Source organism: Poecilia formosa, unplaced genomic scaffold, assembly GCF_000485575.1.
Source record: "Poecilia formosa unplaced genomic scaffold, Poecilia_formosa-5.1.2 Scaffold106, whole genome shotgun sequence".
Classification (NCBI taxonomy): domain Eukaryota; kingdom Metazoa; phylum Chordata; class Actinopteri; order Cyprinodontiformes; family Poeciliidae; genus Poecilia; species Poecilia formosa.
Genome location: NW_006800045.1, coordinates 132,648 through 145,471, shown reverse-complemented (window position 1 = coordinate 145,471; position 12,824 = coordinate 132,648). Strand labels below are relative to the sequence as shown.

The 12,824-nt window shown below is 39.4% G+C and overlaps 1 protein-coding gene across 1 annotated transcript; it reads right to left on the bottom strand.

The window, feature by feature from the left end:
• Nucleotides 1-138: 138 nt before the first annotated feature.
• LOC107837029 (receptor tyrosine-protein kinase erbB-3-like) lies at nucleotides 139-12,798 on the bottom strand. The gene is made up of 26 exons (XM_016675092.1): nucleotides 12,795-12,798; nucleotides 12,616-12,681; nucleotides 12,275-12,393; nucleotides 11,655-11,796; nucleotides 11,386-11,499; nucleotides 10,414-10,531; nucleotides 9,603-9,676; nucleotides 9,423-9,513; nucleotides 9,252-9,272; nucleotides 8,412-8,620; nucleotides 7,366-7,495; nucleotides 7,137-7,230; nucleotides 6,839-6,993; nucleotides 6,701-6,757; nucleotides 6,462-6,603; nucleotides 6,264-6,374; nucleotides 6,087-6,185; nucleotides 5,740-5,925; nucleotides 5,496-5,651; nucleotides 4,615-4,693; nucleotides 3,768-3,914; nucleotides 3,577-3,674; nucleotides 3,305-3,490; nucleotides 3,145-3,207; nucleotides 2,799-3,048; nucleotides 139-1,769 (listed from the first exon to the last, which is right to left on the bottom strand). Exons 1-26 carry the CDS (start codon nucleotides 12,796-12,798, stop codon nucleotides 1,009-1,011), a joined length of 3,672 nt encoding a protein of 1,223 aa, XP_016530578.1. The 3' UTR covers nucleotides 139-1,008.
• Between the last annotated feature and the right edge of the window lie 26 nt (nucleotides 12,799-12,824).

Below are 12,824 nucleotides of genomic sequence, written 5' to 3'. Positions count from 1 at the left end.
TGGAAATCAAATGTATTAACCAATGGAGGCCTGGATTTGGAGCCACACACAAAATTAAAGTGAAATGTTCCCTTTATTTTTTTGAGCAGTATATTTTTGACTTTCTATTATAAGAGCTAAACAGAACCAGACCTCAAATAGTGTTTGTAATTATCTTTATTGCTTACAAAATGCATGTCATTTGTAATCACTCACAGAGGTCTAAAAACATACATTGACGTGCATTGTTCTCAAAAACATTTAACTTACTGAAAATGTAAACAGTAATTGTAGCTTGTAATCTGTTTCGTGTTAGTGCTTTAAACACGCAGTGCTTTTAACTCCTGAAATGCCCAAAATCAAAGGCCAAAAACATAATGACAAAAAAATGCACAGAAGCCCATTTTTGAGAACGATGGAGAAATAATGCAGATCTACTAGAGTTATTATTACTGTTGGTGAGAAACGTTCCCATAATGTCTCATTAAAAAACTGTAAATGTCTTGTTGCACAGCTGACATAAACGCACAATCCCTGCTATCATGGAGGTAGGGAAGCATGATGAAGGTCTAATAAACAGCATGTGGATATAAGCATTTTACAAATGAATAAACCAGATAGCATTATAAAGGTTTATTTCAATATGTATAATCATTTTCAGTTATTATAAGGCCAGCCTTTATTCTGATAAAGTTCTTCAATATCCTGAGGTTTTTCATCATCAGACGCACTTCCAATAGTTTTTCCCCCTCAAAAAGATATGGGCATCTATGCTAAAAACATACATAAAATTCTTATTAAAACAAAACAAAAAACATGAAAGCACAAACATTTGTAATATAGATTCATAAAAAAAATACAAAGTCTTCACACCTTATTAAATGTTCTGTAAGGTTTTAATTCCAGTCTTTATGTTTTTTTTTATGTTTCATTGAGATTGTATCAAAGGCTACATTATGTGGCTTGTTGATTCTTTTCCTTTTTCAGGTCCTTCATGAATCTCTTCCGAGACTGAGATAAACGTGTTCTTCAAGTCGGCACTGCGTTGGACTTCAGGAACATCCTGCTGTGCCAGTATCCTGGATTGTCGAAGGATCTTTCAGTGGACGTAGGTTCCCCGATCCCGACTCCGACTCGCACCCCAACGTGGGGATCGAAGCCCGACGGGTGCATCTCCGTGCAGTCCACCGCTACTTCGCCCTGCCTCCGCATGTTCTGGTAAACGACTGTGTCGACAGCAGGTGACACAGCTGCAAAGCAGTCCATGTCCTCGTATTGATCCACCTCACTGTTGTCACTGCTGGGCTCCTTATTGTCCACAGCAGGCTGCTGTTGCGCTGTCTGTCTGTTCGTGTACTGATAGTCGTCACTCTCGACGTATCCGCTCTCCTGTCTCTCCGCAGCGTCTCCTCTCGTCCTCGGTAGAATCGGAGGTGGGGGGAGGGCGTGCTCTGGTGGGATGTCCACTTTCTCGTTACATCTGATGTCCATGTATTCATACTGGACCTCCTTGGAACCCTGCTGGGCCGAATGGGGATTTTTCTTACTCATCTTCTGCCCTCCTCCGACCTCCAAGCTCAGCGTCGTGTCGCAGTAGGCTGTCGCTTGTGACGATAGGGAATAAGTTCGTCTCTTGTTCGACCTCAGCCAGTGGGGGTTGTGCCTCAGAGAAACAGCTGTTTGCTTGTTCATGTACTCATACTCCTCATCATCTGGGCTGTCCAGGAGGCCCAACGAGTAAGACTTTCCCATTCTGCCTGCAGTGGCTCGAGATGAGTACATTAGGGTGTCTGAAACGGTAAAAAGAAAAAAATGGGGGTAATTTTAAATATGAGGCATTGTTTAAAATAAAGTTTTATCCCAAAAGGCTGTACCTACGATGTACATTATCATGCAAGTAACAAATGTTTGTGTTTTTCAAAATTCTGGAACATTTCTGTTGAAACAAAACCCTTTAAAAATTTTTTTTAATTATTTTTTTAAAAAGTCTAAGTATAATTTTTACAATCAAATAATTAAAAAGAACTTTATGGGAATCTTCACAAAGCACACTCTTCTCTTAACTTTGCGACAAAAAGGGTTTGGAAATGTTTAACAGATAAAAGTGTCCACAGAAAAGAAAAGCTAAAAAAAAAAATGAACAAAAGCGAAGGAAAGATTTTGAAGTTTAAAGAAGTTTCACACAGAGGAAAAAAAAACTGCCTCTGCACATTTTCAAAAAATGTTTAGGAATATGTTTCAGTGTTCAGTGCATACTAAACATGTCTGAAGATTTTCAGCTTTCCACATTTTTATATTCAGGGAGGGTTTAAGGAAGTGATTTGTTTTAAACCTTAATTTAGAAATATCCCTCTGAATTTATTTCCTATTGAATTTGTGAGATGAGGCGACAGCCGCTTGTCCTCATCCAGCTGAGTGACCGGGGTAATTCATGCATGTTACATTTCCAGCACACCCGGGCTAGCACAAAATACTGAAATATGTAGTTCGATTAATCTGCACTATGTAACGTTAATACGTTAATTGCATGCGTAAATGCGTTAACGTTGACAGTCCAGATTTAAACAGATGTTCGACATTGTGGCCTTTGTCAAATAAGTTCAGTACGTCTCAAAACCCAAGACTGGTCTCCAGTTTTCTTATTCCAGTTCAGTACATACTTTGTCACATATTTCATTTATTTAAACTTTTTTTTTTATTTCACTTTGGTCTAGTGTTATTGAATAGTTTTACATCAAACCCTTGACCAGGTTCAGCAGGTTTACTGAAGCCTCTCGACCTCATGTCAAAGCTTTTTTAAGACCTCAGAGCATCGTCACCTCTTTCTGGGCTTCCTCCAGGAAGGACGTATCCGTTCTGATCTTCCTCCTCTGCGTCAGGCGACGGGGTCTCTGGCGGCCCACCGGACATGCTGTCCCTCTGTGACACGTAAGCGCTGTCCTCACGTTGGCGTCTTCTTTTCAGACTTCCTGGCAAAGAAAAGTCCTCGCTCATCTCCATGTCCACCGCAGTGCCACAGCCCTCTGAGCTCTCAGACACGGTGCGCGCAGAGTTCAGTCGAGAACGGGACTGACACACAAAACAGATAATTTGAGATTAACCATTTAAGTAGTTTGAGTATGATGTGGGCTGATAAAAAAATAAAAATCTTTTTAATGGATCTACCTGTCCTCCAAAGCCTGGGGTCATGGGCAGGTATCCAGCCACGGTTGATGGATTGAGCACCACCTTTAAAACAAAAATCAATGAATGTTATGTGGATACAGATGAGCAGGCAGTGCATTTTCAGGCATAAAATCCAGGGAACATCAACACCGTCCCCTACTCTGTTAGTGTCGGTCCTGGAGATTCGGCTCAGACTCCTGGACAGGAGGTGAGGTCCTGGAGTCCCGCAGTCCGCCGAGGTGTGAACTCCAATGTCCTCCAGATCAAAGTCTAAATCATCCAGCTCATCCAGGTCTGCACTCCGCTGGGCGACTTCGTCAGGCGGTGAATCGTGTTGATTGCTTTCCTGCCGAAACCAGAAAAATTATAGATGAGCATGCTGCGTTGGCACCAAGCGCTAAACAACACAGTGCTAGTCCAGGTGGGTCTTACTTTGATGACCAGGTAGCGAGGCGGGTCTCTGGCCATTCTGGTGAATTCTCCAGCCAGTTCCTTAAATGTTGGACGTACATTTTCATCGATCATCCAGCCTGGATAAGCAAGAAATAAGGTCATTAACTGTTTTCTGTGGGACTGCAACCAGCCCAAAACGAGCTTCCACCTGTAAAATTAAAATGACTTACACTTGACCATCACCATGTAGACGTCGATGGTGCATATCTGAGGCTGAGAAAGACGCTCGCCCTTTTCCAACAGATCAGGAACCTCCTGTGGACGCATGGTGGAGTATGGCTCTGTCCCGTGAGACATCATCTCCCAAACAGTCACACCTAAGATCCAGAGGACAATGTTGAATCGATCTGAGGAAAACAGCTTTTAAGTTTGTAAAAGTGACAGGTTATACTTCCTTGAACAGGATGAGACAGATCTACGGGCGATACAAAACATGCTCATGACAATTTTTTACACAAAATCATTCTTAGATCATGAGATTTTACTCTGTTCAGTTCTGCCTATTTTGAGATCCTTTCAGAATGAGATGTTTTGGGGCCTCTTGTCACTTTAAATCCAAATGAGCTGCTGATGGCCAACTACTCGATTTTTACACTTCCACATGAAAATCGCTGCAAATGGATGTACAATTATACAACAGTACATCTTTGAAAAGCAGAAGTAGAGCCTCCTGCGGAGCCAGCAAAAATTCAGCAAGTGGTTTCTAGAAGGTAAGTCAACAACAATGCACTTGTGTTTTCCAGCAGCCATTGTACAGCACATACAGTGGTAAAACCAGTTGGCCAGATGTGCTGCAGCTCTGCTTGGGTTGCTAGGTAACTGTGGATCAAGTAAGAGGTTTTTGAAATGGTAAATTTATTGCTTAAGAACAGCTAGTTTTTTAATAGTTTGGTGATAGTTTTAGTGTTTGGGGGTCTTTTTAGACTTATTTGAGACCCAAATAGAAGTACAAAAACTTAAAAATGTGAACTCTGCATAACAGGTCCCATTTAAATAAAGTCAGTACTTAGAGCCTACCGTAACTCCACACATCACTCTGATGAGTGTATCTGCGAAACAAGATGCTCTCCAGGGCCATCCACTTGATGATTGGTGTCTGCAAATGTGAACAAAAAAATTTGTTTTTTGGAAATCAGTTAAAAAAACAGAAACAGTGGAGATAGAAAATAATAGATGTTAAAAGGCATAAAATAATTTTCCTAAATGTTTGTTTTTCTGTTTCTGTATCCTACAACAGCTGAAAAAAATCATGCCCTTGAACTTTTTCACATTTCCATTTGTTACAACAAAAATCTTCAATGTATTTTTTAAAGATTTTAGGTGACATCCACACAAAACAGAACATAATTGAAAATTAGTAGAAAATTGAGGATTTAAAAAGAATCTTCACAAGAAAAAATGAATAAATCTTCATTAGTTCTTGCAGTTAAAGCTGTCAGTCTCCTGGTTTTAACATAAACTCTTCCCTGTCCCTGCACAATACTGCCTCCACCGTGTCTCACCATGATTCCTCTGACTAAATTACTTTCTTTTGAATGTTTAATGTTTCCCCCGCGTGGCCGGTGGGAAACTATAACTAGGATTTGTCATAACTTTGTTTCAACAACGGCATCCTTCTTGCTAATCTTCCATAAAGGCTGAATCTGTGAAGTTGAAGACAAACAAGCGTCCCACCAAACTTTTTCCACCTGAGCTGTGGTTTTCTGCAGCTCCCCTAAAGTTACTGCAGGCCTTTCAGCTGCTCTCCAAGTAGGTCTGTGTTATTCTGTCACATAAAATCCAAATAAAATACGTAGAAGACTATAGTTGTAGTGTAAAAAAAAAAAAAGAGAGGAAAAGTTCAAGGCGTTTTGATACTCTTGATTAGCACCGTACATAACTCCTCCTATAAAACCCACCTTGCCCTCATTAAAAAAGTTTTTCTTGTCATCAGGATAGAGCAGGTCCGCCACGCCATAATCTGAAATCTGTGCTGTGAAGTTGTCATTGAGGAGAACGTTTCTGGCAGCCAGGTTTCTGTGGACAATCCTGTTTTCCTCCAGGTAATTCATTCCCTGATGGTGAAGAAGAACAATGTGACTCGTCTTTGAAACGTGTGTGTAAAACTAAAAAAAAAAAACAGAGTCTGCATTGGTCCTTTACCTTTGCTATCTGGACACACCAGTTGAGCAGCCTCTGTGGGCTCAGCTTGTTCTTGTTGCTCCTGACGTGCTCCAGCATGGAGCCCTGACTGCTGAGTGGGGTGACGAGTTGGAGGCTGTCGCCTGGACAGAAACCCAACGTCCTCACAACGTTGATGTGGTTCATGCTTCCCATCGCAGTCATTTGCTGTGGAGATCATTCCCATTACATATTAAGACTTTAATATCTGAGTTTTCAGTCACATTTTTTCAAACTGAATCCAGTTCTCTTCCATACAAGTTCACATGCTTTTCAAGCATCATTTCAGATGGATGGACAACACAAACATTTCACTGAAGTTGACTTACATCTGTCACTTTGTAGAAATTTTGTCGACCCGTGCGATCATGAATCGTCCTGATGGCAACAGGCAGCTTCACTGTGTCTCCCTCAGGGATCCAAACGCCCTACGACGTAAAGAGAGCCCGGCTTCAGACACTGATCAACAGGAATCAGATGTAGAAAACGAATGCTGCAATGTGCACCTTGTGGACGGTTCCAAATGCTCCATTACCCAGAGGTTTGATCTTACGCAGCTCCGAGGGCTTGAAGATCCGAGCGTGGACTTTCTCTTTCTCCTCCAAAGGTTCGAAACTCTGAAGACACACACAAAGCATGACTTTATGTTGCCGTCTTTAAATTCAGACAGGAGTGGGAAATCCGAGACGGATGTGCCGACTTACTTCACCACTCTCCATGTATCTCCTCATGGCTCGCTTACGACGGATGACGATGCTTCGGCGCCACAGAGTGGTCAGCACAAAGATGGAGAATGAAATGAAGAGTGTGGCGAGGACTCCCAATATGATGCCGGTGGTTGCATGTCTAATCACGAGAGTTTAAAGGGTGACATGCAATCAGAACCTCATGATTACCCAAATCAAAACTATAAAAGACGGATCTAAATAAGAGGATATATTACCCAGTCAGGGCTCGAGGAGCAATTCCCACACAGTCCCCGATTCCAGGGCCAGTACATCTGGAGAAAAAAATGCATGAAGAGTCAGTTTAAAGAAGGAAAATACACATGCAGGGATGCAGTTTTGTAATCGTCACTCACCCTTGGGTGCAGTTCATGTGGCATGTCTCACAACGGCCTTGTTTGCTGGCATATTTAAAGATGACTCCCTCCCCGCCCATCACACCATCGGGACACGAGGAGACACAGTGTGGACCGTCCTGCAGGCTGGAGCATGCAACACACTGATCTGCTCCCTGGAGGTAGACAAAAGACACAGAGCGGAGACACTATTTGAGCCACGAGGGGGCAGCAGTGGATCTTTGCCCAAACTTTACTCTTCTTCTACTTTGACCAATTAGAGAACAACGAGGGTAAGAAAACAGCAAAGGGATCATACCGGCCCCGTGCAAGTCTTCATTCCTTCCTGGACTTTACATTCAGGATGACATGGCAAACACTCGCCTGACTTTGTAGCAAACTCCCTCCTAGTTCTGCATTAAGAGCAAAAAAAAAAAATATATATATATAATATTCAGCAGACTGCAAAAAGAGCTGAAATCTGAAAGGCACCCCGCTGAAACTTGCATTATTTATCCTAAATGTGACTTTTTTTTTTGAAGACCTACCCAGTGAGGAACATGCAGTCTGACACACACGTCCCCCCACGGCTGTACTTGTTACAGGAAACACACTGATCCGGCCCCGCGCCCCAGCAGCCATCTGCGCACAAGGGGTCACACACATGGCCATCCACATCTGCAGGGGAGAAGAAAGACAAATCATTGTGGTGAAGCAGCCTCAGCATCGCTGGAAAGAAGTAACATCGGTAGGCGTGAACACAGAACTAAAATTACATTTTGCAACACAGGTCAAGGTGTACGAACTCTTGGCTGAAAGATGACGTGTTACCGAAATGAAGTGACTTTTTTTTAATCCACAGATTCTAGTTGCTGTACAACTTCAACAGAAGATTTTGTTCCAGTTAGAAAAATATACAGCATGTTTAATTTCAAGTGATTTATGTTGCTTTTGTTAAACATTATTCATAAAGATATGTGATTTTAAAGTGATGCATATGTTTTTTAAAAGTAAAAGAAAAAAATAAACTGTTTTAATTGAACAATCTAAAAGGATTTTACAGAACGAAAGGTCAGGAATTAAAACAAAATATGCCATATTGCCAAAAGTATCGTCACAAATTTTTCCTTGTATTCATCTCAAAAAAATTGGTGCCTTCATATGTGAAGGGTGCTATATATTTTGATTGGTGAGACAGTAAAAATGTCAAAAATGTTAAAAAAAAAAGTTTTATTTGACAGGCAAACTTATTTTAGTTCTTTTGCAAAGTAAAATGTATGCATTGGTTGCATTAGTTTGTTAGCAGGAAGCTTCTGTGTCATAAATTAGATTTCCATCTGTATTTTAATGCAGTTTTTCATCCATAAAACCACAGCATTCAGGGTCACCTTAGCAACAGTTTAAATTGTGAATGTTTTTAATAGTTTTCCCGGTGTTTTAATCATTTTGTTATCTCTTGACCAGGACTGCCTTGAAAAAGAGGTTATTGATCTCAGAAGGACTTTCCTAGTTAAATAAAATAAAAATAAAAATAAATTTAGCTTTCACCAGCACTGAAAAGGTTTACTAAATCCACTATGACACCACTACTCACCACACTGCTCCGCTTTCCGGTTTTCCTTGATGACGCGGCTATTCTGCTGTTTCTGGGGACTGGAAATGATGCGCATCCAGTTCACAGTGTTGTAGTAGCACAGATTCTTGTTTTTGGTGATATAGACACCGCCGTCATTCAACTTCTGCAGGGAGCGCAACCCGAGGGAGGTGAGAGACGGGATATTCATCACAAGGAAAGAGTAGCCCCTGAAACGGCAGGCGATGATGTGAATGCGTATTTTTGCATGAACAAAAATATGAATTGGACAAATGGCTTACTTTAAAAAGACTTGTTTTGTATTATGTGGGTTCACTACGTTTAGGTTTTGCCATTTCAATAGAAAATATAAATACAGAAGAGTCTCTAAGTTTTGAGTTTCTTCTCTGAACTTTGTCACATCAAAGGCAAAACCAAAACTGATTCTGATTATTTCCAAAGGTCTCCTACATCCCTGTTTTAATTTTTGTTTCTTTAAAAGAAATTTCACATTTCATTTGAAAAGGCAAAACTTAAATTTGGGAAATCTCGAAAGGAAGTAGAGATTGGAACAAAACAGAAATTAATTTTATTTAAAAACATAAACGATTAGCAGAATAGATTGGGATTAATCTCCAAATATGAACAATCAAGTGAGAAATTAGCATTTTTGTTTTCCTTTGTAAAACTGGATACCACTTTCACAATGTAACAGATTTTGCCCAGGTTACCAGAAGAAAAAACCAAAAAAAAAAAACTTTAAACAGATGTGTCCACCACCAGTTTAATCTCACAATACCAGTATGGGATGAACACACACCAACACCAAAAAGAGGATGCACTTTAAGGTGTTTAACATACCTTTTGTTACGGTTCCCTCCACTACAGAAAGCAAAGATATCACATGACAAAGAAATAAAAAAGAAAAGCAGTTCAATTTAAGGCTTATTAATAACAGAACACAATCATGTTTATGGGTCAGTGGCTTCAGAGAAACAATGAGGCAAAGAAAGAAAAACATCAGCTGCTCACGAGTAAAGTTTTCTTCCTTGTATTGTTTGGAGGTTGGAAAAGACCGACAGGTTCGAGAGGCTTTCAGGCCACGACTGGATGTTGAGGTAGTCTGAAAATCAAGTTGTATTTCAGAGTCTCTAAAAACATGCAAACAATATCACAGCACCTTAAAAACACTCCTGTAGTTTAGAAACTCACCTGTAATCTCCTGCACAGTGTTAAAGACTTTCAGCTTTTCTGGATCGAGGGGTGGTATTTTTTCGTAAGGATCGCTTTGAGCAAAAAAGAAATGAAGACAAAAAAAATTATTTAATGCAAAATACCCTGAATGAAGCACTGAGAATAAAGCTTCATGATAAGCTAAATATAAACTGAGAATTTTCAGAGGGGAAGGTTTAGGTAACTGGTGCAGAGAGCAAAATAACCATATGTATAGTTTTCCCTTTGCTTTTAAAATAGAACATGTTACTTAAAGGATTATTCCTTAACTATCAAAACTTATAGACTGTTGTGTGTGCATTATGTTTCTCTACTTCCTGTGCATCATGTTTCTCTACTTCCTGTGCATCATGTTTCTCTACTTCCTGTGCAGAGCCTGATGCAGACGGGGCTTGAGAAGTAACAAGAGATGAGCAGAGGAATGAACCCACATCTTAACGCATTTTGTCACATCATATCTCTATGATCATTGTTCAGGCAGGTGGCTGATACTGGGGCTGCTTTTAATTTAGATCTATAACAATTTTTAAGATTTCTTATCGAAATCAGACACAATCTTGTACTACTTTAAAGGTAAACACATTTAACAACACAATATAAGTTGTTAAGCGTTCTATAACAACCTTTAACTCATTTTATTTTGACGACTAAAGCAGGAATATATGTGAATGGGAAAAACATTGTTGGGAAACTGACACTGAGAATGAACTCGTTTGTTGTGTCTGTAAATTTAGTTCTGAATGTTCAGCTTGCAACACAAAATAATTCATACATTTTAATTTATTCTTACCCTCCTATGCCAAGCACCGTAAAGTCAAGACTGCCCTTGATTACAGTGCAGTTTATAAAACTGTCAATGTTAGCTGCATCAACGGTTTTGCTTTTCTGTTTTTCTGTGCCGTCACAAACTGCAAAAAAAAAAAAGGGAAGAAAAAATACATAAAAAAAATAAAAACACCAAGAAACATAATACTATGGTGGCATAATTAAAACTAGTGATCAACAAAGAATTAATTTTACACTTTCAACCACAAGTTATAACTGCTCCATTGGCTTATTACTAGGTTTCAGACACACGATAGACCTAGTTTGGGGATCAGCAGGTTTTGGAATTTGCACTTTCAAAATAAGTTCACAGATGCTCTTTAAAACAAAGACCTCATGTTTCCTAATAGAAATAACTTAGGCATAGAAGATGTATTATTGCCATTTTAAAGGAAAGCTCACAGAAGCATATCAGTGAAAAGTTCTGATATAATAATTTGATTAGAGTTAGCTGGCACATTCCTGTTAGCTAAGAGGCTAATGCTAAAACTAGCATTTTAGCCTACAATAAAGCACTGTTAGTGTAGTAGAAAGATTTAGTTTTTCTTTCCGAGTATTTTGCTATAAAATAAGACAATGTTACCAAATTAGGAAATGTTAGCATTTTAGCTAAGCACAGCATACAAGTTTGAAAACATAGATTAGCATCATGTTAGCTATTGCTAGCTTATTATTGAATGCTAGGAGACTGTAGTGTCACAGATTATGTACATTATTGATATCTAACATGCTAATGTTGGTATGTCACCTAATATTAACATTTAAACTTCTTAATCATTTTAACCCCCATTAGCATTGTAGATGTTAATTACTGGTGTTACTAGCTTGTCCTCCTTTACTAGAATGTTACCGTGTGCATTAAATCGTAATTTAGTGTAACAGATATTTCTTGTTATTAAAAGCAACATGCCAATATTGCTACTTATAAAGTGGTTACCTTTGGGGCAGAGACCTCTACAGGGCTCGCATCGCTTCGCTCCATTTTTGTCCACCTCCATTTTATCTGCTGGGCAGTTCCTTACACATGAGCTGCCATCCACCACAAAGTTGGCTGTTCAAAAACAGAAAACGACATTAATAAATACTTTGCACTGTGTCAGGGAATTACATTAAACTGAGCTAACACTTATAGCAGCTTAATAACCAGAGCTTTATGACTATCATAACTGTGTTTAAATTGGTTTATATTTATGTGTGGGGACTCACGGGGGCACTGGGCCACACAGATAGAGCCATACTGGTATTTGGCATTGGGATTGCGCTCCATTTTGAATGACTGCTTGTTGTAGATCAGAGTCTGGGGACACTGGAGCACACACGATCCTGAGTTGTTGAAGTTCTTGCAAGCCTGTAAGATGCAACATAAAACAACAATTAGGTGCAAAGGTTGTGCATTTGTATACATGTTTTTAATTTTTTGCTACTTAAGTGGTTAATTGCCATTTATGACTGCTTTTATCATTTATTTAGAAACTTCTCTTTTTTAAAATGATATTGGAGATCATTAAGCAGTTCCTAATAAGTGCTTGTAACTGTCAAAGATCAGAACAGGTGGAAATGTTCAGCAGCAAAGCATAGTGTCATTTGCATAAATTGCACCATTAAAAGACTTCGGTGAAAAAAAAAGACATTCAACTTCTGCGTGGGCTTTTTATATTTACATTTGTGCAGAAATACTTACATTTTCTCACTAAAAGCCTTTTTACATTAGTTGGAATAAACAGTGCAATACTTTGACCTAAAACTTTATCAAAAAGTTGATTTGTTCATTTTATATATAAGAGGGTTTCTGTCTAAAATCTGTTTACTGTAAGTTTTAGACTCACAAAGCAGTCTGTATCCAGGGGCCCGTTGCAGCCACCAGCACATTCAACGTGGCAACAGTCGCTCGGGTTTCTTCCGAAGCATCGGCTGTTACACTGAGGCGCACACACGGTCTTTGTTACTGAAACAGAGAAGGAAGTTTGTTATCCTTCCAGTGAAGTGAGAGTACAATGTGGCACGCAAAAGTCAATGAAATGTGAATTAGCGTTGAAGTTTGAATTGGCATACGGTGAAAGAGTTAACTCATCAAGCTACAAAGAGTCGTCTTTTTCGCTTTTTTATAACGAGAGTTGAGTGGCAAAATTAACGGATAAGAGATAAAGATTTATTTTCTGTCACTCACAGGTCTGGCAAGAGTTGCTTCCTGGTCCCCAACAAGGCCCGTTCCCGCATGCTTCATTACAAGGCTCTGGAAAATATTTCTACTGTTAGTAGATGTAGTTTTACAAATGAAAGCAAGTGAAAACAAATCACAGCAAAACCAGGTTTAAACACTTACATCATACCTGCAAACTGATTTACTCATCAATCGTGGTTTTTGTTTGTACATAG